The 25,167-nt window shown below is 42.7% G+C and overlaps 1 protein-coding gene across 1 annotated transcript in view; it reads left to right on the top strand.

The window, feature by feature from the left end:
- DOCK3 (dedicator of cytokinesis 3) overlaps positions 1-25,167 on the top strand; it is a 1,414,611-nt gene that overhangs the window by 1,228,853 nt on the left and 160,591 nt on the right. The window contains exons 33-36 of the mRNA XM_086938817.1: positions 296-381; positions 7,821-7,847; positions 8,876-8,971; positions 10,062-10,122. Of these exons, the coding sequence (XP_086794943.1) occupies positions 296-381; positions 7,821-7,847; positions 8,876-8,971; positions 10,062-10,122 (270 nt within the window). The remainder of the gene's footprint in view (positions 1-295; positions 382-7,820; positions 7,848-8,875; positions 8,972-10,061; positions 10,123-25,167) is intronic.

A 25,167-nucleotide genomic window follows, 5' to 3' on the forward strand; every position in this document is an offset into this window, starting at 1 on the left:
TATGCTATAGTAAATGATTTTATGGTACATAGTTTTGAGACCATACCCTTAATGACTTCTGCATCCATTCCATGAGATGACTAGGGCATCCTCAGTACACGCTTTCACTATTACCCCTTGCTTTTTATCTCTTAATCACCAAATCTCACAGTCTGCAGTGAAAAGAATGCAAAGTGGAATTGTTAAGCAACATATTCATAACTTGAATTGATACTCTTTGCAGAATGGACAGAACAATTTATTTGTGCCTCCTTGCGTTTTGCTACATTTTCTCCTCTCTATTTTCATTTTCCAGGTCGAAGCTGAGCTGATTGATAAACTGGACTCACTAGTATCAGATGGTAAAGGTGATGAAAACTACAGGGAGCTGTTCAGTCTGCTGTAAGACACAACTCTTTGAATTTTAACATCTGTGTTTTTGATTGTTTCAGATTTTTTGACCTTGTGAGCACCTGTAGGTCTCCTGTAATGGTCTCTTTATCTTTGCCTATTTGGAAGTCGGATCTTGGGCTGCTCTTTAATCTCTTTCCCCCTTTTTGTGTAATTGTCTTTTTAAATTGTTGCTATCTATTTTGTTATTTTATCTAATTTTTTACAAGCAAAAGTTTCGTGATTTTATTTCACTTTGCCTGTGTTGGAATTTCTTCTACCAGCAGGGATTCTAAATATATATTTTTGTAAATGAGAAATTGACGTCGTCTATGGCCAATGTGTGCCTGCAGTTTTCAGGTGTTTCCAGTCATTCATAACACCTGCAGAAGACGTCTTCAAATCCGAGACTCAGAGGCCTTGTGTCATCTGACTTGAAATTTGGCATCCAGTTGTGGCATGCCATTTCTGTGCTGGAATGAATCTGATATCTCTACTGAAAGGAATCATTCACATGCCAGCCAAGATAGAAGACTTTTGTCTCAGTTAACTATTTATCTCACCCTAAAAGATGTGATTTCGATATTGGTTAATAAGGCATGGTACAGTCCCTTGTTGGACGCTTCAGAACAGACTGATTCCACAGTCTCTGAGCTCTCAGCCTTCCATTCAGGCAAAGTAAGCGATTAGTATAGATGCATTCAAATACCAGAAGAAGGGACAATAGTCAGCTCCAAATATGTAAATTCTTTGGTACTTTTCATCACTAACAAGGTTGGCATAGAATTTCCATGACAACTAGTTGCTCCAAGACCTCAACATCATTATGTAGCGATGGATCTGTGGTTGAATAGTCTGTATCCAAAATCCACTATGTCTTGCAGGGCTGATGTTCTGCCTGAGTAGCTGAGCATACATCCTTCCTGGCACTGATTGTCTTTTAGTTATTAATGGCGGAAGATTTAAAAGTGTAATTTCCTATTCAGAAAAGTCTAAGGAAGAGACAAGGAATGTCTTTACATTGGATGACATTCATTATTGGGCATGCCCATCTAGAAGAGGTTTTGAAAATCAACTTCAAATTTCCCAGATAGTCTTTTGTGTTATCTTTCCCTTCACCCAGTCTCAATAGAATAAATCTCTGATTGTCCAGAGACAAGGGCTCTTTACTTTGGCCAATATCCAGCTGCCTGATGTGTCTTCAAATCAGACACCTGTAGCTTCAGGAACATTTTTTAACAACATTATCAGTCAAAACACTACCTTTAACCCTAATAGCTGCTCTTTTTTGTCTAATTTTTTTAAACAGATGTCAGGAAGTGGCTGTAGACCATGATATTGAGATCTCTTTTGCCAATTAAAATAAATCTGCACAAATAATTAAATATTGTTATGATGAAATCTTCTTCAACGGAAACATATATTACCATATGTAATTTTACCATATATTTTAATATATTGAAACTATATTAATAAACTCTCTTTCCCAATTGCTGCTGGTTCTGGTTTTAAAAGCTGCTCTAACACGTAACAAGCAAAAAAATGCCGTGTTTGAGTATTGTTGAGTCGGTATTTAGAACTTTATGGAGGTTAGTGATTTTACTGCAAATATTTAATCAAAACTAAGAACACTGGTGGTTATTTGGACTCATGTAGATCTTATTGTTTTAGCTAGATCATCACTCTAGAAAGCATATTAGCTCTGTGAGAAATTGGGTTATTGGTTGAGAGAGGTGGTAGCCGCACTCAGGCAACAACCATGATTAATATCTGAGTGACCAACAAAAAAGTCACTAAACTAACCTTGGCTTAACCCTCTGGTAGCTTGGCAAAAAAAGCAGTGAGGCTTAATTTTAAGGCAATGTGTAAAGTATTTATGTAGCACACAAATAGTAATAAAGTGAAAACAGAACAAAAGAAAAATCCTTCACTCATTTAGAGAAATAGAGAACATCTTAATAAATAAAATGACATCAAAAATAATTAAATCCAATCAGTAGAACTTGAGTTACGAAGTTTTAACGTTTTATGTTAAATCTAGAACCTAAAAGATCAAGGCACTAATGGCAGACGTCTAGTTGCGCGATACAAGGTGAAAGTGAAACGTTAAGGCCGACCGCATAGATGGAAGGGTTGGATTGGGCCCAGTTTCAGCTCACATTTTGGACCTAGAAAAATGTCTTGAAAAAGTTCTTGGAGGAGATAGAGTTCAGCAGGACAAAGGCAGCAGGCTGTGCCTGAAGAGGATTCATTGAAACCAGGGAGCTGCTGGACACAGTCTGGGTGAAACCTTTGATGATGGACTGAAAATCTCAGTGCAGGAAAAGCTTTATTTTCACACAGAGAAGGTGTTCGATAGGGAGCCAATCGTCTTTGAGCCTGGTGAAGATTTCTACCTTTGGACTTAGACAACTTTTTCAAAGTCTGATTTCTTCAGTGGGACGAAGCTGCAAACTATAGCCGAACAGTATTCCATGAGGTCGGGTACCTTTACCGGGAGGTCCAGCTGCCCACACCTAGTCCCCTTAGTGTCACTGTCTGGGAGGAATACATGAACCCCAGCAACAGAGCAATTCAGAGTCATTTGACTTTGGACACTGGCAGAAAGCTGAAATGGTTAGGAGAAGAATATACCAACTTTCTAAAAGTAGCATTATCAGAATTGTGAGTAAATATTCTACTTTAGCATTAACAAGGATTTTAAATTACAATTAATTTGATTGTAAATATGACATCTCTATCTGTCCCAATCCAATGTGAGGGCGTATTAACTGTATTATGGTGATCAAGTGTTAGTCAATAGGAGAAATAGGCCTTATTGTAGTAAACAACGACTATAGGAGTTTTTCACTAAAAGGAGATGTAAAACCTAAACCCACATGTCCTACATTTTAAAAACAGTACACCCTGCTCTATGAGCCAGGGTTAATCTGCCATTAATTGGTGCCAAAATAAACCTTTATCCAGGCTTAAATCTTCCTTTGTACTTCATATAAGTCACTGGTTCAGTGTCAGGCTAACTCTCTGCCCTCCAAAAGACTCTCTCTCTCTCACACAATATGGCGGCCACGTTGAAATAATGAAAACATTTTTGGCCACCATGTAGCTTCGTGCTACTGTACTACAAGCAATGTGGAGGCCATTTTGAAAGTATAAGAAATAGGCGTTTAAGATGGCCGACCATCTCAATTGACTTTGCTATTGCTGGCAGATTTTAAAAGCATCCAACACTAACAAAGCCCATAACCACAACCACAGCATTGCCAAATCAAGACCAATTTGCATTGCCAACGTTTGTTTAAAACAGTGTGGGCATGCGCCAAGGTCTTTGAAGGGGGGGAGTCTAAGCTCATCATGGGCTCCTCTGAGGAAAATTAAAAATTGTGATTGGGTTGTTTTGCTCAGCTAGGTGACATCAGCCCTCAGGGCACTCATGACGAGAGACAAGAACAACCCTTTAGAGGCTATCTCTGGGCAGGTTGGGCCAAGTTTAATACTTTGTGCACCAGGTGGCATCCTCCAGCAACCCGTGGCATTATGCTTATCTGTGCTGACTCACAAATTGGCCCACTAGCTTGGGTACAAGATAGAAACTCTGACCTCCGTACCATAAACCAATCAGAAGGTAACGGTAAAGACTGATTTACATATAGAATACACAATAAATACAGAAAAGGGGATGCTTCATTCCTTTTTTGGTCTCTAACCAAATTCACATTAATTTATTGTGAAGATGTCAGACTGAATAGGGCAACAGTCTTCCTTGCTGAGTCTCCATATATGTACAAACGCAAAATGCGCAGAACCTCAGCTCAGCTGCATACCAGCTGGCCTTAATTCAAAAAGCAGGAACAATTGGTCATTAGTCAGAACCATTTTACCAATAGTTTAAAGCAGGTGAGGATCCATGAGTGGTTTCGGGACCACTGTAAAGTTCGAAAACGAGAGGTCAAACAATGAAAACACAGGTTTCTATAATAGGAGAATTGCTGTAAATTTTCTTAGATTTTGCTATTGTGCATAGTACAGAAAATGCAGTACCTTCAATGTTAAAGTAATGTCTTTATATCACACTTAGCAGTTTCATGGACTCTTTATAGCTTTATAGCTTTAATTGCCAGCTATTTTATTTCACCTTAGCTTCTACGCATTATCCAGTTCACTAGTGGGTTCTCAATGCACCACTTGCTTCAAACACACAATAGTCGTGGCCTCGTAAGATTTCAAACCTTCTGGAAGCATACCTTTCTTGTCGAATTGAACCCCTAGTAAGGTTAACTTGGAACATTTCACAAAGATAAAGTTGTTCTTATAGCTGTATTCTTCATTCTTTCATTTCTGCAGGATTTTCATATGAATCTGTAATTATTTTTGGCAAAGCTGTGTAGTACTTGATTAAATGGTCTTGCATATTTATAGGTTGAAAGAGCCTTCTAGTTTTGTTGGGAAATACTAGTGTATTTTAGAAGCTTTTGTCGTCTTTCCGTCATACAAAGTGGTGTGAACCCTAGTAGGAAAGTCGCAATATCCCTTCCGAGAAAGCTCTACTTTTGGAGAGCTCTGCCCCATTAAAGCCTGTCCATGCGGCTGCCTTTAATTAGCTCTGAGCATAGTGTGATGTGATTGTGATAGTGCACACAGAATCATCAGGCTGGTGAGATCACAATTAGTATTATGTGATTGGAATCTGTACTTGACCAACCACCATTGCACCATTGTGCACCATCTTACCTAAAGGAGGCTTCCTTCCTCTGCGTAGATGCCAGGCTTCCGGAGATCAAGCAGCTAATACCTTCCATCATCTTCATTCAAGCGCCAGGATGCACAGGCATCCCTTTAATTGTTGTGAGTACTTAGGAAACTTAACTTGTACTGAATCCAGATAATGAGAGAATAATGCAAGCTGCATAGGTTTTCTGGCCCAAGAGGTTTCCTACACTTGTGTTGGATCAATGCCTATTCTTTCACAACACCATTCCATTGGATGGCATCATTGATGCACACACAGTGGTACCCTTACATGATGCACAAATAGATTCCTGAAGCGTTCAGTCCTTCATTTGCCTGCGCTGCTGCTGGTACTGTGGTACAGTATGTCTTAAACAAAAGGAACCTGGAGCTACTTTTAAGCAGGTCCTGCACACATGCTCCAGGGCAGTATTGAGAGACACAATGGTATGCAGTTCCTATGGGTGCAGGGGAAAGGCAAGTCTTTCTAAAAAGTGCCATCACACACCCCAAAGTTTGTCATGCTTCATCCTTGGGCCAGCTCCTCATCGAGCCGGCACTGCAATGCTCGACGTGCACCCGCCAAGGGGCTCTTTGGCAGAGAACTTTTTGTTGATGAAGCCGTAGGCTACGTGCAGGTGTGTGGGCTAGGTAGTGCAATGAGTGTGAGGGTTAAAATAGGTCTAGGGCAACCCTAACTAATGTGTTTATTCCCAGGGAGCACTAGCCTAACTAAAAATAGTGCCCACATTGAATGTAATGATCCTATAGGGCTAGTGTGGTGCATAGGGTCGACATGTTTCATGCCAAAATAGCCCCTAACGGGTCTTGTGGCACTTCATCAGGACCAAAAAGGGATTTGATGGAACTCTAGCACTAACGCAATATTGGTTCAGTGATTCATGAAGTTGGCTAGTTACCAGATGCAGTTGAGTGCTCCAGGTCAATTGACCCCGAGGAGGAAGACCCCAAGGTAAATGGAGCTTTGCTGACAGGGGTAACAGAGCACTTCATTGCTCTGAAGGCAAGGAGGCAGTGCAAATAGCTTCCGTCCTACCCTGTATCCGGCAAACTTAGGGTGTGTGAGGGCACTTTTTAGAAACACCTGCCTTTCCCCTGCACCCTTAGGAACTGTGGTGCAGTACTCATGTTACAGTTGTGGGTAATGTTGCAGTTGTGGAGAGCCTCACAGATGCTGCCTTGTTTTCCCAATTACAAATTATATGCTGTTTTTGCTACAGATTGGTATGTTTCTACACCTCAGTGCATACACCACAGACCAACACTGGCGGGTTGCCATTGTTCCGTTGTTTGCAATATAGCAGTGGTATTCAGCACTAGACCTGGTGGGAAAGATCCACGTCAGGTTTTTAGGCTAACCAGCGACTAAGAAAGTAGGTAGCGTTTAGATTTTTTGTTTTAGAATCTTGGGGCATATTACCAACAACTATCGATAATTATCGCTATGTTGGTTTAGCGGGGATATTTTTATCGCCGAGCTGCGGCGATTTTTATCGCTTAGGAATCTTGCTATTATCAAGGTTTATCTCCTAAGCGATAAAAATCGGCCGAAATGCATGAATATCGCTGAAAAGTCAGCGATATTGATGCATTACCGAGCTAATGCTCTTAGCCATGTTATCCACCTACCATTGGATAAGATGGCTTAGAACTGCTCAGGGGCAGGTGTTAACTAGCGCGAATATCTCCAAAAGTTGGCAATAGGAGATAGCGATGTTAGCGACTGTTTCCGGTTGCTAACATCTTGGCACGCCCACTTTGCATGTCATTAGTGATAAATATCACTGACATGCAAAGCGGGGCCCAAGATGGTCGCTATCTCCTACTAGCTGTCGCTAACTGGTGTTAGCGACAGCTAGGTAATAGGGAGATAATTTTATCTCCACTTTATTGGCTTTTAAAGCCAAAAAAGAGGAGATAAACCCCCTTGATAATATGCCTCCTTGTTTTATGCAGGCATCCTGGAAAATTGGCATGGATCTGCCTCACCCACACACCGCATCACCCTATCACTTTGTTTTATTTGCTCCCAAGGCATGCTCTGTTTTTGTCAGTGCATGCAAATGTTTCAATTGAGTCCATCAATTGTCCATTCTGTTTGCTGGACCTGCCCTGCTGCTGCCACAAATCAAACTAAGGATATCAGCTTAATTTGCAGCCTCCAATTTAAAATTCCTTCACATTTACAGAGCGTTTTAAAAAAAATCCTATTTTACATTGTGCTTTATTTTGGATCTATACTTTCTTGATATTCTAATATTACATTTTTTAAACAGTCAAGACCCCCCCTGAATATGCTTAACTCGGAACCCAGGTTAAGAATCGCTGCTTTCCTCTGTTTGATCTATAAGAAAGCATGATATGGGCCACGTTTCCCATGATGGTTCTGTAGTTTGCCAATATCCACACTTAATGGTAGTACAAGGAAGGGTGATAACTTCCACATCTTAAAACTGTTCATACTTTTTAGCTGCTATTAGTTTAGGGCGTTGTTATGGGAAGGTATCACTTCCACTACCTAAACCTAGACCAGCAAGAGGTGCCATACATGGCACGGTTGGTGCTGCATGGTTAATAAAGGCATACTTTTTTATCGTACATTGGTAATGCTGCCTGACATGTTCTTTGGTAGTCGGGATGTTCAGTGTGTTTCTAAAATATAAAACCCACTTATCTTTATCTCCTGCTGCTTTCTGGAGTAGCACCCTGCTGTTTGGCCCCTACCCGAGGTAAGACCTAGCACTGTCAGTGGTTGATGTTTAAGTGGACTGTGTGTGTGCTTCTGTGATCATGTACAGTTTATGTCAGCTGTCTGTCCTTTGTTACCTTTTACTCTGTAAGTGGACTGTGTTTATCTTGATGTGAATGTCTACAGTTTAAATGGGCGGTCTTTGCCCCTGTTAACCTGTGCGTCTAAGCAGGCTATGTTCAAGAGCTCCGTGCTCGCTTCTAAAAACCTTTGCGATTGATGTGCATATTTGGGAACTTCTACGGCTCTCTGCCTTTTAAGCATCAGCCTAATCACAGTTCTAAACAATTAGAGTTAATTGTATTTCAATTATTCGGGTTTTTACGATCTTGTTACTTTTTATGCATTTCTTTTATTTTTAATTAAACTTGGGTCAAATAATTTATATTTTCTATTTAGATATCACATTTGTGATGCCTTTGTGCACTTGGTGCTGTAATTAGTGCCTGTTAATTAATTAGAGTTTAATTCTACACATGTTGATTTGTGAAGACAAAGTCAAAAATGTGTGTTCGTTTCTTCTTTTTGATGGCACTGTGCCTGTGTTTATTTAAGGAAATGCTATGTATTTGATATCTCAGTATAAATGTATTAAATCAGTTTAAACAGGGTAGGGAATACACAAGAATTAACATGCATTGAAATTCGTGTGTTTCTGTTTGTAATTTTTTTTAATCACCCACAGCTGTGGATGGGCTGTGATTGAGGCCATATTTCAATTTGATTCTATCCAATGCTAACCCTCTTTTACGTTATTTCTGTTGCACTTCAATTCACAATGTTCAGATCCAACTGCCAAGTGCTATCATGAGTAGACGAGAGATTTTTGTTGCATGTTATAATTTGGCAGGTCATCATGTATTTATGTTTCCCTTAAGCTCTCTCTCGTTTTACTAGCTTGTGGTGGGTGAGTGGAGATGTCTGTCCTTCCTTGGGTGTATAATAGCAGAGATTGTGGTTGGGGTACTAGTAGCTGGACATTTCACGTCTACCTCTTACTTTTAATAGCCTGCTGGAGAAGATTGAGCAAGAAACCTGGAGAGAGACAGGAGTGTCTTTTGTCACTTCTGTCACACGGCTAATGGAGCGTCTCCTGGACTACAGGTACGATACAAAATGTCTCCTCTGCCAAGTGACTTTATGTCTTATCATCTATAATTCATATATTTTCTGCAGAATTTCTAGGAATCGAGCTTGATGAAAAATAACAAGCTGGATTGCTTATGTAGACGGTCTGCTACTCTAGTGTGGTAATGGTTGTAGTTGCATGTCTGATGATCCCGGCAGCAGCACTCTCCAACTTCCCTCTGCTCGTACAAATCCCCACCTCTCCAGTGAGTCAGATTTTCACACCCTGAAAGAAGTTCTAGGATGGACAAATTAGAACTTTGTGGTATTTGTCAAGAAGACCCTAATCAAGTTATACAATGTACTCGTTCGTAAATAACGCCCAACCTGGAATCTTGTTTCAGGTGCAAACTAGCGTTTTCAAGGAAGACGGAATAAGCCCTTCATTTGTAATCAGGGTGTTTATCTTTTTTACATATTGTTTGAAACTGTATTGCCTACTCTAGTCTCCTAAGTTAGATTCAAAGTTTTGATATTGATCACAACAGGTCATCAGGTAGCGCTTTTTGGGGGTTCCTCATCCACACTGTGAGAGGTTGCTGAATAAATCATTAAAAATAGGATATTGATTAGTTTAAAACATTACATTGGTTCTAAAGATACAATGATTCCCTTCACAGAATCTTTTTCACCTCTCCTGGTGAGGTTATAAGTATTTAACAACAGAGGGTCTTGGGAGCAAATTTATGCTGTAGGTTATCATCATTATCATCATCATTAATGTGATGATCATCTGCTCAGTTGGAATTAAGGTCCTTATTTAAATTCAGAATCTGCCATATTGCAAGTACATTATATTCTCTGCCACTTGTAATAATGCAGACAGGATAATTGTCTAATTTATGACAGACCACTACTGGCAAACTTTCCAGGCACTTTGCATGCATCAAAACAAATGTTACTACATTGTGAAATATTTTCTCAAAGATAATGTTTGTTGGATGCTTATGAAGATGTAGGGCTTTCACAACATAGCTGACACTCTTGGATGTTTCCTATTTGGGTTAATGTATATCTACACATATGTTATTTTATGAGAATGCCTAACTGTTGTCCTATTTTGCAGAGACTGCATGAAAGGTGATGAGACAGAGAACAAGAAGGTGGGCTGTACCGTGAATTTGATGGTAAGAGTGCTGAATGGGCAGTTTCATTATTGACCCAAGATCAAATTTAGAATTAGAAAGTGTATAGTATGGTGGTCAAGAAAAGAGTAACAGAAACCCTTGGTAGCTAAATTGTATGAACAGTGAGTGATACCCATTAGAGAGAAGTCACCACATTGAGAGATAGGTGCATGTGGTAAAACAGAGAGAGGACATATTGGCGAGTTAATGTTACGCTCCTTAAATCAACAGTTGTGCAATATATGGACAGAATAACGTACACAATGAATTAAAATATATTTACATTGTATTTCTTTGATGTTTATATAATATTTTTGATGAATACCTCCATACATAAATTGTTCTTCTTTTGAAATAGAAAAGTCTTCTTCTAAAGTTTCACTAAGTAACAAGGTACAGAAAAAAGCTGTGGGCTCATATGCCTGTAATGGCAGCTGGTCTGCTTTTTTTGTGCTCTTCAAAGTTGTTTTGTTTATAAAAAAACGAGAACAGCTGTGTCTCTGAATCTCTGTGAGTTTTTTGCCAGCATGGGGGACATTGTTGTTTGTTTCCACTCAGCGTATAGTAGCCCACTGCAAAAAAATAGCATTAAACTTACTGTCCTAAAGAGGGCAGGCCTTTTGAATCATGAAGGTAGAGTTGCATAGGTGGTTTTTTCACCAGCAAGGCTTTTCTGATCTTAGAAGCAACTGTTGCTCTGCCCGAAACGAAGAGGTGGAAAAAGTGAAAGGTGGACGGTGGGGAAGCCTACTGCTCTTAAGCAAATCTTCTATTGCAGCCCACCTATAAATGAGGCACATAAACTGTGGATGAGGCCACATTTGGTCTTGAGGTTAGAAAAGGAAAGTGTAGTAAAGATCTTACAACTCGATTTTACCTTCTTCATCTCATTCCTTCATTCATGATTGGTGATTTTGGTCATACTATTAGCATTGTTCTACAAGGGAATGATGCCTGCTGTGCTGCTAATACCAAAATACTTCATAGAATGAAAAATGTCCTAGCTATGATAATGGAAAGTTTCAATTCTATTAAGGACACAGAGGCGAGGATTAGGCTTTTCCTTCTTCTCTTTTTATTCACATCAGCCTTCTTTAAAACAGTATGGCATTAAAACAAACTACATTTCCCTTGGAACATAGGGAAAAACCAGAGAGAAAACAGTCTATCCTATCAGGATGCTCCTGCTTGTATAACGGTCCCCGCAGACACTCCCTCTTCGTCTTTCTTCCTGCAAACACAGCAAATCCATTTGAAGACTACTCCCGTTTATTGGACTCCGATCTTGGAAAGATGCATAAAGAAAAGTTTGAGATATTCTCTCATATGTATGTTAATCTCTCACTTCAATAACAGAATCTCATAAACATTTGCAAGATAATCATTGATAACGTGGTCCAGACATTACCACGCAGAATACCTAAAGTCAAGTTATGTGTAAACATCCTCATCCCGTCATATAACTTTGAGTTCCAACTGTCACTGTGGGTGGGTGTCGGTCGCAGGTTGAATGGGTGGGCTAATCCTTGCCTCTGTGTCTTTAATAGAATTGAAACTTTCCGTAATGATAGCTAGGAAAACTTTAATTCAATGGCAAGACCCGTAGGCGAGGATTAGGCTAGTTTAAAGCTGATTTACCACTACGGTTGTCAGAGAAGATGTAGGTTAGAAGTAAAACCTTTTAAACGTGGAATCAGATACCCAATCCGCTGCTTTGAAGATATCTTCCAATCGCTCTCCCAGGGGGAAGACCTTAGAAGCTGTGGCTCATCTGACTGAATGGGCGCCAAAATGAGAGGTATTAATCCCCGCTTCCTGCATCACCCATTATATCCATTTGGCAATCGTAAGGGAGGAAAACGTTCTGTGATGTTTCAACAGCTGTCTTTCCCTGTGGGGATGAAGTTCATCCGTGACCGCTTCATACATTTTAAGGGGCCGGACCACACATAATGTTGGTATACCCTAACATTCTGGATAGGACACCACTCTGGAGTTGCATTTAGTTCTGCGAGAAATATGGAATGTTACCCCCTCTGGAGTAAAAATCCTACCTATATTGTCCAAAGCCCGCACATGAGAGTCCCTGCGGCATGAAATGAGGCAAAGTAACATCGCCAGTTTCATGAGAATTGGTTTCTAGACAAGCACCTAATGGCGGGCCAAGACATGAATAGATTGAGGACTTTATTCACATCCCATAGCACCGAATATCTGGTTCCTGAGGGAGAGATAATCTAATACCCCTTAGGAGTTTGCCTATCAAAAAGGTGTTCCCCTACTGTATGGCTAACTATGGAAGGTGTTCCACCGAGATTGAAGACCTGAAGGTGTTAATGGACCTGGAGGCTCATCCCTGTTATGCCATGTTCACCAAGAAATTCCGGATGTATACAACCTCTCCCCCACGGGATCCACTTGGCATTGGAGACAACAGCATACCCATCTAGACCAGGTCAATTTGTATCATCTGGTGTTGCTATCCGCCCACGCTTCAGCGAGGAGTGCAGCAACCTCAGCTGAAATTCCAGAGACTTTCCATTGTTCCCGGTAATCCTCTATGCCATTAGCCGGAGGGAACCTGCCAGTATCAAGGGATGAGGATTTCCCTGGGGATCTCTCAGGAGATCTGGATCTAGGGGTAGAGGGGCTGGAAAATCTGAGGAAAGTTCCATTATCACTGGATACCAGGCTTGTGACCTCCATGTTGGAGTGATCACAACCAGATCTGCCACCTGCCTGTGTACCTCCGCCGACAGTCGCATGATCATGGCAAATGGAGGGAACGCATATACTTGTTCCAAGCTCCAGTCCTGAAGTAAGGGGTCTGTTGCCACTGCCAAGGGGTCTGGTCTCCAGCTGCAGAACCTCTCCAGCTGAAAGTCCTGGTGGGATGCAAGGAGGTCGATTGAGAATCGGCCCCAGCATTCTTGAAGCCGATTGAAGGCTGAGGGGTTCTGTTTCCAGAGGCTGACTTGCCTCCAGTAACAAGAGCGTCAATCCGCTATCTTATTGGCTTGGCCCGGGAGATGTTCCGCCATCAGGGATATGTGATTGGTCAACCAGTTCTCCCACAGAGTCCGGGCCATATCTGAGAGTGCCTTTGATTGAGTGCCCCAAGGTGATTGACGTATCTGACTGCTGCTACGTTGTCCATCTTTAGTATGACAGAGCACCGCACCCTATTTTTCATCCAGCACCTGAGGGCAAAGTAGCCTGTCATCAACTCTAGGCAACCGATATGAAGGAATTGGTTGTCGGAAGACCATTTTCCCCTGGTGGAGTGAGCCCCCGATCCAGAACCACTTGCATCAGATTCGATCACTAGGTCAGGTTGGAAACCAAACATTGCTCTGCCATTCCATGCCTCGATATGGAAGATCCACCATATGATCTAATCTTTCGCCTCCGCAGAGAGCGGGACCAGCTGGGAATAGGAGAGGCCCTTCTGGAGGTGCATTATTTTTAAGTGCTGTAATGCCCAGTAGTGGATGGTACCCAGGAATATTGTTTGAACGAAAGCCGAGAGCAGCCCCTCTATGCAGGCCAGTTGCAGTAGAGTGATTTTGGGTTTTGCCAGGGTTCTCCGTAGTTCGTATCTAATCTTGGACAATTTTTTAGGAGGGAGACTGAGGGTCACCTCTACCGGCCTAACTAGGCAGCCCAGAAACTGAATGGATTGGGACAGGATCAGGGAGGACTTGTGCGTGTTGATTACAAAGCCCAGCAACTCCAGTACATCTATGGCCATCTGAAGTTGGAGGGATAGAGTTCAAGGGCACTGATACATGAGGAGAACATCGTCGAGATAGATGATCATACACACACCCTATGCCCGAAGGAACTCTGCCATCGGTCTCATCAACTTGGTGAAACACCAAGGGGTGGACGAGAGTCCGAAAGATAGGCAGGTGAACTGAAACACCTGGGATTTCCACTGGAACTGCAGAAAATGCTTGTGAGGTGGGAAAATTGGCAAAGTCAGATAGGCATCCTTCAAGTCTAAATGGCCCATCCAGTCTGACCTCCTCAGAAGATCCCTGAGGAGGTGAATGCCTTCCATTTTGAAATGATGATAGAGGAGCCATCCATTAAACTCCTTTAGGTTGATCACCGGACGTTGACCTCTGTCCCTCTTTTCCACTTTTTGCTACCTGTAAATCCATCAAAGCCTGTTGATCCAATAAGAAGACCAGAGGTCTGGGGCAGTGGATATGGTTGGGGGTCGCGTAGAACTCTATATGAAACGCTTGAACCATTTGAAGGACCCAAGCGCCTTAAGACAGGGATCCCCAGTTCTGCCAGAATGCAACCAAACGACCCCCAAGCCACAGTCATTCTACACATGGATTTCTCACCTTGTGAGTTTTTGTATTTGTTGTAGCCTTTGTGGCCACCTCTGGCGCCTCTGCGATGGGTCTAGTTCCTGGTCAGGTAGAAGTTTCCGAATTTACTGGAATCTTGATACTGACCCCTGCGGGGTTCTCCTCCTTTGAAGGCTTGTTGCAAATAGCAGCCGAACAAGGGCCCCCTTTCTCGGCTGACATTGGCAAAACCAAGTGGGTTAAAAATTCTTTTGATGGATGTTTGGGCTTTATCTAGGGAGTTGAAGGTATTAACGAATTTCCCCAGTTTCCGAATAAACTGGCCCCCAAAAAGGTTGCTCTGGGTGACTGTGACTGCCTCCGAGTTGGAGAGATCCCCCAGCTTTGGGTCGATTTTAATTAGCAAGGATCTGCACCGCTCAGTAGAGATCACGCAGTTGGCGTTCTCCAGAAATATCAATGCACACTGGGCTCAGTTAGATAAGGCTTTGGGCAGATTAGGGAAACGGAGGCCTTCGTATCCTTCGCCATTTCCATTATTTTGGTTAAAGGCCCCGCCACATCCAGTAATTTATCTTGGCAGGAACGCCAGCACCTGTCAATGCCCTTCTTGGCTTCGCAGACAAATTTGGCGAGGAAGCTGGCCATTTTTGCGTCTATCTCTGGGGATAGGGCCACCTTCCCCTCCAAAGATGACCGAGGGCATTCTGCTTTGAGGCAGTTCCTCACCTCCTTATCCAAGGGCTTTCTAAGCCTACTGGCCATATAAGATGCCACTTTGGGGGCTGGGTACCATTCTCCGGAGCACAAATGAAGCAGGTCTTCTGGATCTAGTAGGTCTGCTGCCAAGACCGGGTTTGAGCCAGATGGTTCGGAGTCCAGCAGGGGAGAAGGGTTGGGACGGCAGGGCCTGGAGTGGTCCGTGTCACCATCTGAAGTGTTTGGGGAGTCATCTCCATCCCCTGTGGTAACCTGGGGGGAGTGAGTGGGGGTTCCCCAGAAGCACCCTGACCTGAAGGCTCCTGGATGGGCTGGGCATCAATAAATATCTTCTTTAGACGTTTAAAAGCAGCAAAATCTACTCCGACGCCTATGTGCGTTTACCCTTGTCTGGGTTGGAATTGGCAGCGTTCCCTGGAGGTAAAGGGGCTCAAGACACCGATGCATCTTACCTCTGGTCGAGGGTTTTTAGGTACTGTTCTTGCTATGACTTAAGTCTCTTCTCCAGGGGGGCCAATACCTGTGGCACTACTTTGAGGATGGAGGCATCCATTACTCACAAAAGTGATCAGCACTTGAGAGGTAAGTAACCTCCTCCATATATCCCTCTCCCTCAAAGCTTTCCATTTCCTGGAGTTATATTTTGAGGTAGTTGGGGCAATTTCGCAAGGTGAAGCACCTGACTCTCTGCCTCTGTGACTCGGTTTACTCTCCCCTTTATTGGTAGTTGTACAGGAGTATAGTTGTGAGACTTATTTCCTTTTAGTTTCTTAGTAAATTTTATATATATATCCTGCCCGGGACTGTCCCAGTCATATTGCTGTCTTACCCGAGTTCGGGTGTTCATCTCCGGGCAGGCACTCGCTAAGCGTGTGAAACGCTAATCAAATGCAGCGAGTGATAATCGCCTTAACCTTTCCTCGTGTCTGTTACCTCTGCCGGCCACGATTCGCTGAGCCCAGTGAAGGAGACGTGTGCCGGGGGAGCGGGCGGTAGAGGCGCGCTGGGCGCACTGTCACCACTGCACGGGGCCCCTAGCAGTCGGTTGGGTGCACGGCACTCGGAAGCGAGGTAAGAAAAAGACCACGTAGGAGCGGAAAGCCTCCCATGGTTACCTGTTGAAAGAAAAAATGGGTTAAGTATACAGTAAAAGCCTTCAGTGAAGGCATGAACACATGAAACACAAGCGCGGCAAGGCTGCGAGGCATGAAGCACTATCAAGGCCCAAGAAAAACGTTATTGTTACTCAATAAAATGAAAATATTGAGGAACTTACCTGAATGCTGCTGGAGCAGCGAATAAAGAGGTAGAGGGAGCATCTGCGGAGACCGTTATACAAGCAGGAGCATCCTGATTGGATAAACTGTTATCTCTCTGGTTTTTCCCTATGTTCCATGGGAAATGTAGTTTGTTTAAATGCCATACTGTTTTAAAGAAGTCTGCAGTGAATAAAAAGCAAGGAAGGAAAAGCCTAATCCACGTCTCTGTGTCCTGCCATAGAATTATGATAAATCAAAGAACAATTCTTAATATTTTGAAATTGAAATGGACTGTAGAAATGTGTTTAGATATTCAAATGGTCAATACCCATCTGTCATCAAGTTCAAAATCATGTTATTGTATAGCTCATCGGGCCTCAGTAGAAGTAGTGACTTCAGATATTGTTCTGTGACTGTCTATTAATGGTCCTTAAGCTCTGGCATTGCCTTCCCCACTTAGGGCCATAAGAAATAAAACAATCACTGTGAGTGGTAAGTTTAGCTTCATTGTGTGCAACAGCTTAGGGTTGATTGGTGCCAGTGGTATATGGTTGGTTTGCCATCAGAACTTTAAAGTAATGTGCTGCTTTTGGCAGGAATTCAAGCAGCATTAGTTAAGATATCTAAAGTAAACAAGCGAACACAATAACATGCTCAAAGAACCATAACAGCATGAAATGATGAATTCCACGCTTCTTTAATTGAAGAGCATTTTATTGTGGATTAAATAAAGGCATGTCTGGTATAAAGGGGCACAGAAAGCAGATGTCCAGGAGAGTCAAGGACCACATCTACATCAATCACACTTTCTAAAGATGTCACAGTGCTCCATGCTCCTCCAGATACATCCCCACACTTCTCCCCTTAAACAGAATGTCAAAATTATGCACAATATAAATAATCAAGATAACATATTAAATTAAGACTACAAAACATTAGCTACAAAACAGGCAGATGGTACAAAAGGGGCACAGAAAACAACTGTCAAAGATAGACATGCATATCACAGAGCCTGAATACCCTCAGGGGTGATAAGCTGCGCTCTACAGGTGCTGATTGATTGATTACACATTTTAAAGATGTTGCCATGTTCCATGCTCCTGCAGTGCATCCCCACGCTGCACGTTTACAACATAACACCACACATCACAAAAAAAGTCATAACAGAATGCTGCGCAGTTACTGCAGTACAATGTAGCAATATCACACCGGAACAAAACACCACTGCATCCTAAAAACTAATACAACACATCACCATAACAAAATACCACACAACAACTGTGCACAAATGATCTTGTCACACATTACCAGCTCCAGAATTCTGTTTTATAATTTGGTGGTAAAAGGGTTTTGGAGCAAGCACTCCCTTCACTTATCATGAAGGATTTGAAACAGCACCAATCAAAAATATTTTCTGGCGCGTTCCATAGTATCTTAACCCCTTCGATACTGATTACGAGCTGAGCTCGTCATCAGCCACGGGAGGCGTGTGCGGATGACGAGCTGAGCTCGTCATCTTACGCGGCTTTTAGAAAAATGCCGCGTAGGGGAAAAATAACCGCCGCAGCGATGCGGTTAATCTGCTGAACATATGTGAAGCGCATGTCTGTATAAAAGAGAAGGTTTTTTATTATTTCAATTTTTTGGAAAGAAAACATTTGGTGTGTGAACAAAGCTTGAAATAGAGAATGGTCAAACATTTCTTAATAACGCAGTATTAAGTATTCTTCCCAGCTACCACACAATGGAGTCTATGCTGCATGACCTTCAATTTTTATATTGTAGTGGCATGATACTACTCTCGAGGGTTTTTAAAGTATTGAACTCTTTATTGATAGAGCTAGTCTGGGGCACGGGGCGCAGACGTATCATCTTGGTGAAATTACAATTAACCACGAAACAAGGGGGGATGGGAGTACCGGATTTGCTCGCATATTGCTACGCTAGCCAACTGCAGTGGCTGGCATATTGGCTTGCAGAAAGTAATTTACAAGAATTGGATATGTCACTGCAGGATAGGGACAAGAGGGTCATCCACAGGCTCTTACTGACTCAGGCCTTCCTACCAACATCGACACCCGTCTTGCTAAGGATAGCCATTACTTACTGGAGGAGCGCAGTGATGTACACTGGACGGACACCACCGTTTGCTCCTACTATTCCGCTACTAGGTGTCCCCACACAAACGGGACCGGTCACTAACCGTTCTTTACAGGCATGGGCTGATGCGGGCATTACCACGATAGGAGAGTTCTTTTCTGAAGGTGTATTAATGACACATGCAACGTTTATACACATACATGGTGCCCTCGATACAATGTACCTACTACATGCACATATATCCAGATATATACGCACTACATGGTCACCAGAGGATATTGAACCAACCACGAACACGCTACTTACCATGCAATACCTAATGGGAAATGGGGCACGCCTGACAAAATGGTTGACTCACGGGATTCGGACTGAAACAGCGATCTCATTACGACCATTACGCAACAGATGCGAAGAGTATGCAGGCCGTGAATTTACAGACAAGGAATGTTATGATTGATGTTACTCCACAGAGCTTATTTAACCCCATACAGATTGTGTGATATGTTTCCGGGGGCAAGTGATACCTGCCCGTGCTGCTATGCTCCCAAGCAGGGCTGATACACATTGTATGGGACAGCCCTAGACTGGGACACTATCGGACGACAGTATGCAAAATACTGACAGATATAGCCCCGGTGTGTCATAACGACACATTGGAATACTGTATACTGGGACTAGGGCCCCCTGGAAAGAAGGGTAATCCCATTTGTCGATTTGCTAATCTTGCGCTCCTTCTAGCTAAAAGAGCCATAACCATACAATGGAAAGCCGCTAGGGCTCCGTCACTACAGGATTGGCATACAGAAGTAGTGAGATGGGGTATGGCGTAGGGGGCTGAACTAAAAAGAGGAGTATAGAGGTCTACGGAAAACACAGATATCGATGAGCTGGACTTCAATGATGGAGGAATATGCAGCAATAGATACATTATCCTACTAAGGAGTCGCAACACCATCTATTGATGTCTTGGGCTACTGGTATGGGACACATAGGCTCCTTACAGCGTCAGTGGGTTCTATTACTTAATATAGAAGGAATGCACAGTACACCTAGGACAGACTGTGGAACCGAGATACACACAAATTTTAGATCTAGACATGTGAAAGTGTTACTATAGACACTTGTTGCCGAGTTTGCGCGGAGAGGGAGGGTTGGGTAAGTTTTGTTAGGATGGTATAGATGTGATAGGTCATGATAGATTTGATTACCCATGATATGTTATGCTGGACTTCTGATGTAGGCGAGAATGCTGTGAACTATCCGTAATGGCCTGCTGTTAGAGACTCATTCAACGATTTAAGACTTTTATGCAATGACATATAGGGACTCTCTTAGACCTTCTGCAATGTGAATGTGTACTCTTTTAATGTGGTTGTAAAGATATGTAACTATGCCATGTATCAATATGTTCATGTATCGCTCTACAATGTCTGGATAATTAAATGCGAATAATCAATGAAAAAAATTTTTTTTTAAAGTAGTGACATGATACATTTCGGTCAGTGTTATCTCTCTCATCAGGTGCAAGGTTCATTAATCAACTCTTGCATAAAACAAATACAGACAAACATTCCCACCGAAACCAAAAAATAAGATACATTTAATTAAAGTGGCCATGTGCAGCTTGGTTTCTGAAACTGAAGACAGGGAAAATAAATACCAGACAGAAAAGCATTTTGGCCTAACATGCGCCATTTTAAATTGTGGTCTGCATTAAATAAAATGGATATCACACTCTATATGTGTGTGCTGCAGGTTAATGCAAATGTTTATGCAACGCTTAAATTAATGAAAAAGCATGTTCATAGCTAATATAGTTGTCTTTCCCATGCTTTTAAATTGTACCACATTTCCCTGAGGCAGGATGCGAGTTCTGTTTCATAAATGCTTCTATAATTGTTCTACATATTGCGCAGAGAAAATTAACATCATAAGGCTCATCCTAAGTAGAGTGATGGCAGTTCTGTGTTGGCTGGCCACAGTCGGGGCAGGTGCAGATAAGTGCGATGGAGTAGGGTGGGGCAGGCCAGGGGGGAAGTCGACAGACAATGTATTAGGTTTTGTTTATTTATTTAATTTACCGACTCCGTCTGTCGACTTCCCCACGCCGTCCCACCGCCCTACTGCGTTTGCCTACACCCGCCGTCACTGGATGGCCCACTGGCAAAGTGTTTCCGTGGCTGGCTGAGGCTTCACAGTTGAGTGTTGATTAACAATCCCTGCTTTTCTTTCCTAGGAACACGAATTTGAAATACTCCCATACTCTCATGGACTGAAACTTCTCATGTTTTGTTCTGATTACTCATTGAACAAGCATACAAGTGCAGTTCAATGTCCACATCTGACATCTTCATATTTGATTAGTGCTTTACCAGTATCTACTTTAACTAGAGATAGAAACAGCTTGGTTGAAGGAGTGTCCCTATTTCGCAGCTCAAAGGGGCCTTTGAGCCCAGTGGACTGATATTTGAATCCTGTCTCATAAAATATTTAAGGATCAATTTACCAATTACATGTAAAACAAGGTGTATATATAATGCTGCTGCAATACAATGGTAACTGGTAGAGATTTTTAGTCGCTGATTCCTTACCTTCGAATTATCCACAGGTGTCAGACTGGCAGCGGTCATTTTTGGAGCAGTAACCCTGTGTGCCAGTAAGTGGCATCATTCAGATCAAAGTGAGCAGTGTCCACACCGGATGTCCCACTCTTGATGCGTTGATGTCAGTTCTTTCCTTTTCACACCAGATAGTGCAAATCTGTGAAGCACTACCCTCAGTTACTTTTTGACTGGCTTTAATTTAAGACTTTTTGTCAAACACTTTTTTGAGAAATTCTTTCTCCTGGTGTGACAGGATGGCCCCCAAGAAAACATCTAGGTTCAAACCATGTGGCGCCTGTCACAGACAGATATCTTTGATAGATGCCCAGTTGGTGGGTTGCGTGGAAGGTCAAGGGACTGCTGGGTCTAGGAGGTTGAGGAATTATTTAACTACTCCATGACTTTCCAAATCCTCGGACGAGATGAGGGAGTGTCAACACTCAAGGCTCCTTGCCTCTGTGGAGCCCCAGTCAGGGTTGACTCCTCACTGCTCTTAATTCCCAGAGCAGGAGCGACCCCGGCCCAACTAACAGAATTCTATGAGGCCATGCACCCTTTTTTGGGCGGCGGACCCCTCCTCTACTTTGTTTCTGCAGGCGGGTACACCCTTGGTGCCAGTCGGGCCCATTGGATCCAGTGCTGGACCGGAAGTGGCGCTGTCAGCAAAACCAAGACCTGCTCTGGAGCTTACTCTTATACCAACATCCCTTGTCCCATCGACACCCATCAACAACAGCATCCTCATTGTCCTCAACTATGACACAGAGTATGACCGTCATCGCAAAACAGCAGTTCCAGCACCAAACTGAGCCATGCCTTCTGGGTTGGAGCCAGGGCCTTCTGCCTTTCACAGGCCTAGTACGGGGGGATGGGAGGGGTATGGCAACCTAGTGAATATCGCTACTCATTGGATGATACCGAGGAGACTTGGCATGAGGGTCTGGTGGATGCCCGTAGTTGAGGCACCTCACCTGGCACAGGCTTGGTCCCCCTTCTACTGTGGCTACAAGAGAAGGGGGCTTTTTTACTATGGTGACAGTGTGTAGCAAATGTGTACCCATAGATGTACCCTTGGAATGAGTGCATATTTAGTTTCTTTTTTGAATTCACAAACATTGACAGTAGTAGGCTTGGAAAGCTATCCCCGCCTTAGGTTTCCAAGCATACTACTGGTACCTAAACACCCAAAAGGGAGAGGGATGAATTATTGCAAATAGTATACCCACTGGCAATGCCTTTGAGACGCATTCCAGGCCACTATTTTTCATCAAATGTGTCACTCTAAAGAGAGGGTCATGCTTAGGGTTTAGCAGATGGCGTAAAGGCGGGCAGGATGGAGGGAAGCTTTACTGCCTTTACTTTGCCCGACCAATATAGAGTTGTCCGCCAGCCCAATGGACAGCTCTACACCTTGACAGGAACTGCGGTCATGGCAGTTCCCATCATGTAGGAAACGGATGGCTCCATCAAACATGACAGCTGCTCATCAAACTTTTCCAAAGGTTTTTTTTTTTTTTTTTAAATCTTTTTTTGCTTTTGAAAAAAAAAAAAGAATGACTCCCACATGAGCTTTCTCTTATGGCTTGGGTGTATTTTTTCTTTTTTTTTTTACCATCCCTCATTACCAGGATATACCTGGCAATGGTCGTGGGTAAATAAAAGCCATCTGATCATCCACTCTAAATAGGATGTACAGTGTGATTACTTACTTCTGATGACACCTACTCAGTTGAGCGGTCTAAGTGCATTTCAAACTGCCAGAGTAAATGTATCTCCATCTGCGTAAAATTTGATGTCCACCTGACTCGGAATCAAGTGGGTAGACGTTGAATTCCATCAAGCACTTAATGAACCCCAGAGGCCAACCTAATGCAAATCAGTACTGACAGTGCTCCTCATGGGAACATTCAAGCCCAAACCTTGCTTATCTTATTAATTCATCCTTCGACCCACTGCTTTAGAATTTGCACTTCAGGGTGTAGATAACTTTGGCAGTGATGTGTATTTTATTTTTTAACACAAAGGGGCTGATTGCGATCTCGCCCAGGAGGGCTCCTAGTGGCATCCGCCAGTAGTGAGTCCGAGTCAAACAAGTGATTTCCATGTGACTCGTACAGCTGTACGAGTGAGCAAGTATGATACAATAATCGCTCGCTGCCCAACCAACTCATACCCATCAGCGATGCCTCCCGAGCGACTTAAAGTTGTCCGACGTATGTGGCGCAATGCGTTTGATTTCCGGCTGGCCAAGTACGATGCACGTTGTGAGCAGCCAGTGCGAGTCGGTGCCTCCGTGCTGGACCCCCCTTCACCCAGGGCCCTACGTCTTGGACAACAGGGGGACCCAGGAGTCCCCCTCACCCATGCATGTACGTTGCGGGGGCAATGACACAAACACGCAAAAGGGGGTGCCTTTTTCCAAGACATACGTTTTTCACAATGGAACCCTTCGTACGCAACATACGACAGGCTACTATTGACTTCAATGGAGCTCCGAGCGGCCTGAGTCCGTCAGCGCTGCAGCACATCGTACTCTGTCGCTCGGAGATCTGGAGCACGAGTCGGTCGGTAAGCTCTATGGGACAGAGTCGGTCGTAGGGCTTTCTGCGCAAGATTGGAATTGCCCCCAAAGTGTTTCGTTCGGATGAAAAAAGGGGGTACACTTTTTTTTAGTAATGTTGGTGAAACTGTTTTTTAAGTCTTTTTTTCCTGGATAATGATGGTTCAGACTTTCATATCCCAATTTTAAAGTCTCACTGAAAGCGCATGAGATTCACAATATTTTCAGGCTATTATCGGTTTTGAGTTCCGTTGTTGGACTTGAAAACATCTGCAAGAGCGTTAATGAATTGTTTATTACAGCCAAGGAGGAAGAAACTGTCAGCACTCCCTTGTATCTCTCAATGACTAGTTTATCACACCACATTCAGCATATCAGAGCACCTGATGCTTAAGCTCCAATGATCCTTCCGCCTCTCCAAACGTTTTCTACAAGACCACTGAACTTTATCTTTCTCGGTTCGATTTCCTGCCTGGAAAACGAAAATTGCTTGCATATGAAACCTTGATTACTTGTCCATGTTTTTCCTGCTTGGGTTGATGGAAATATTGATTCACATAATTTTTTATGTTTATTTGTGCTTGTGCACACACACACACACCCACAAGTTTACAATGCCTGGCAAGGCTGTTACAGCATTTCATCTAATCGTTTCAATGGTTATTAAAGAACTTCTTCCGTTCATGTGTGACTACCAACACATTCCTGTGGGAGAATTTTCACCGAGAGAGCTGTGATTCAAGATGTTTGCTCTCCAGGCAAATGTCCTGAAACCTGGAAAATCAATCTAACACTTCTATTATTTCCACTCCTACTCTATCAGAATTTGGCTTTTGGCCACAGAAAGAACATGACCCCCAACAATAGTATACTTGCAGAAATAGGGGTATTATAGTGTTCAGCATTGAGAAGGTTTTTTAAGTCTTTAGGGATTTTGGTGTTACAAATTACTTCTTAGAAAATGTAGCATGCTTTCTTTAAAAAATAGTGAGCAGACGAACTCAGTATATAAGCTTTAGAGGAGTTGGAGCAGCATGAAGAGTTTTAGTGTGTTTTTTTCGACTCCCAGGGCTCCCCAACTATATCGTTTTTTTTATGACAATAGGAAACAACCAATGCTGAGACTGTGCATCCAGAAGGCCTATTCATAATGTTGGTCAAAAGGTATATTTATGTTTGTACACCAATTTTCTCGCTAAGTTTGATAGTCTGCATTCTGCTGAGCACACAATCAATATATCTCTGTAAGAACTTCTAGCCCACTGGGTCAGTAGAAGAGTATTTCCAAAGAATCCATTAACTGAAAAAAAACATTTTGGAAAAATATAAAAAAGCAGCATTCTATCGACTAGGAATCCTCCTGCATTCTGCGGTTTTAATCTTTGTGTTTAGATTACTGGGAGTACTTCTGATGCTCTATACACCTTACATAGATGTTTCCCTATTCACAAAGCCATTTGCTCCTAATACAGAGCTGC

Source organism: Lissotriton vulgaris, chromosome 9 (assembly GCF_964263255.1).
Source record: "Lissotriton vulgaris chromosome 9, aLisVul1.2, whole genome shotgun sequence".
Lineage (NCBI taxonomy): Eukaryota > Metazoa > Chordata > Amphibia > Caudata > Salamandridae > Lissotriton > Lissotriton vulgaris.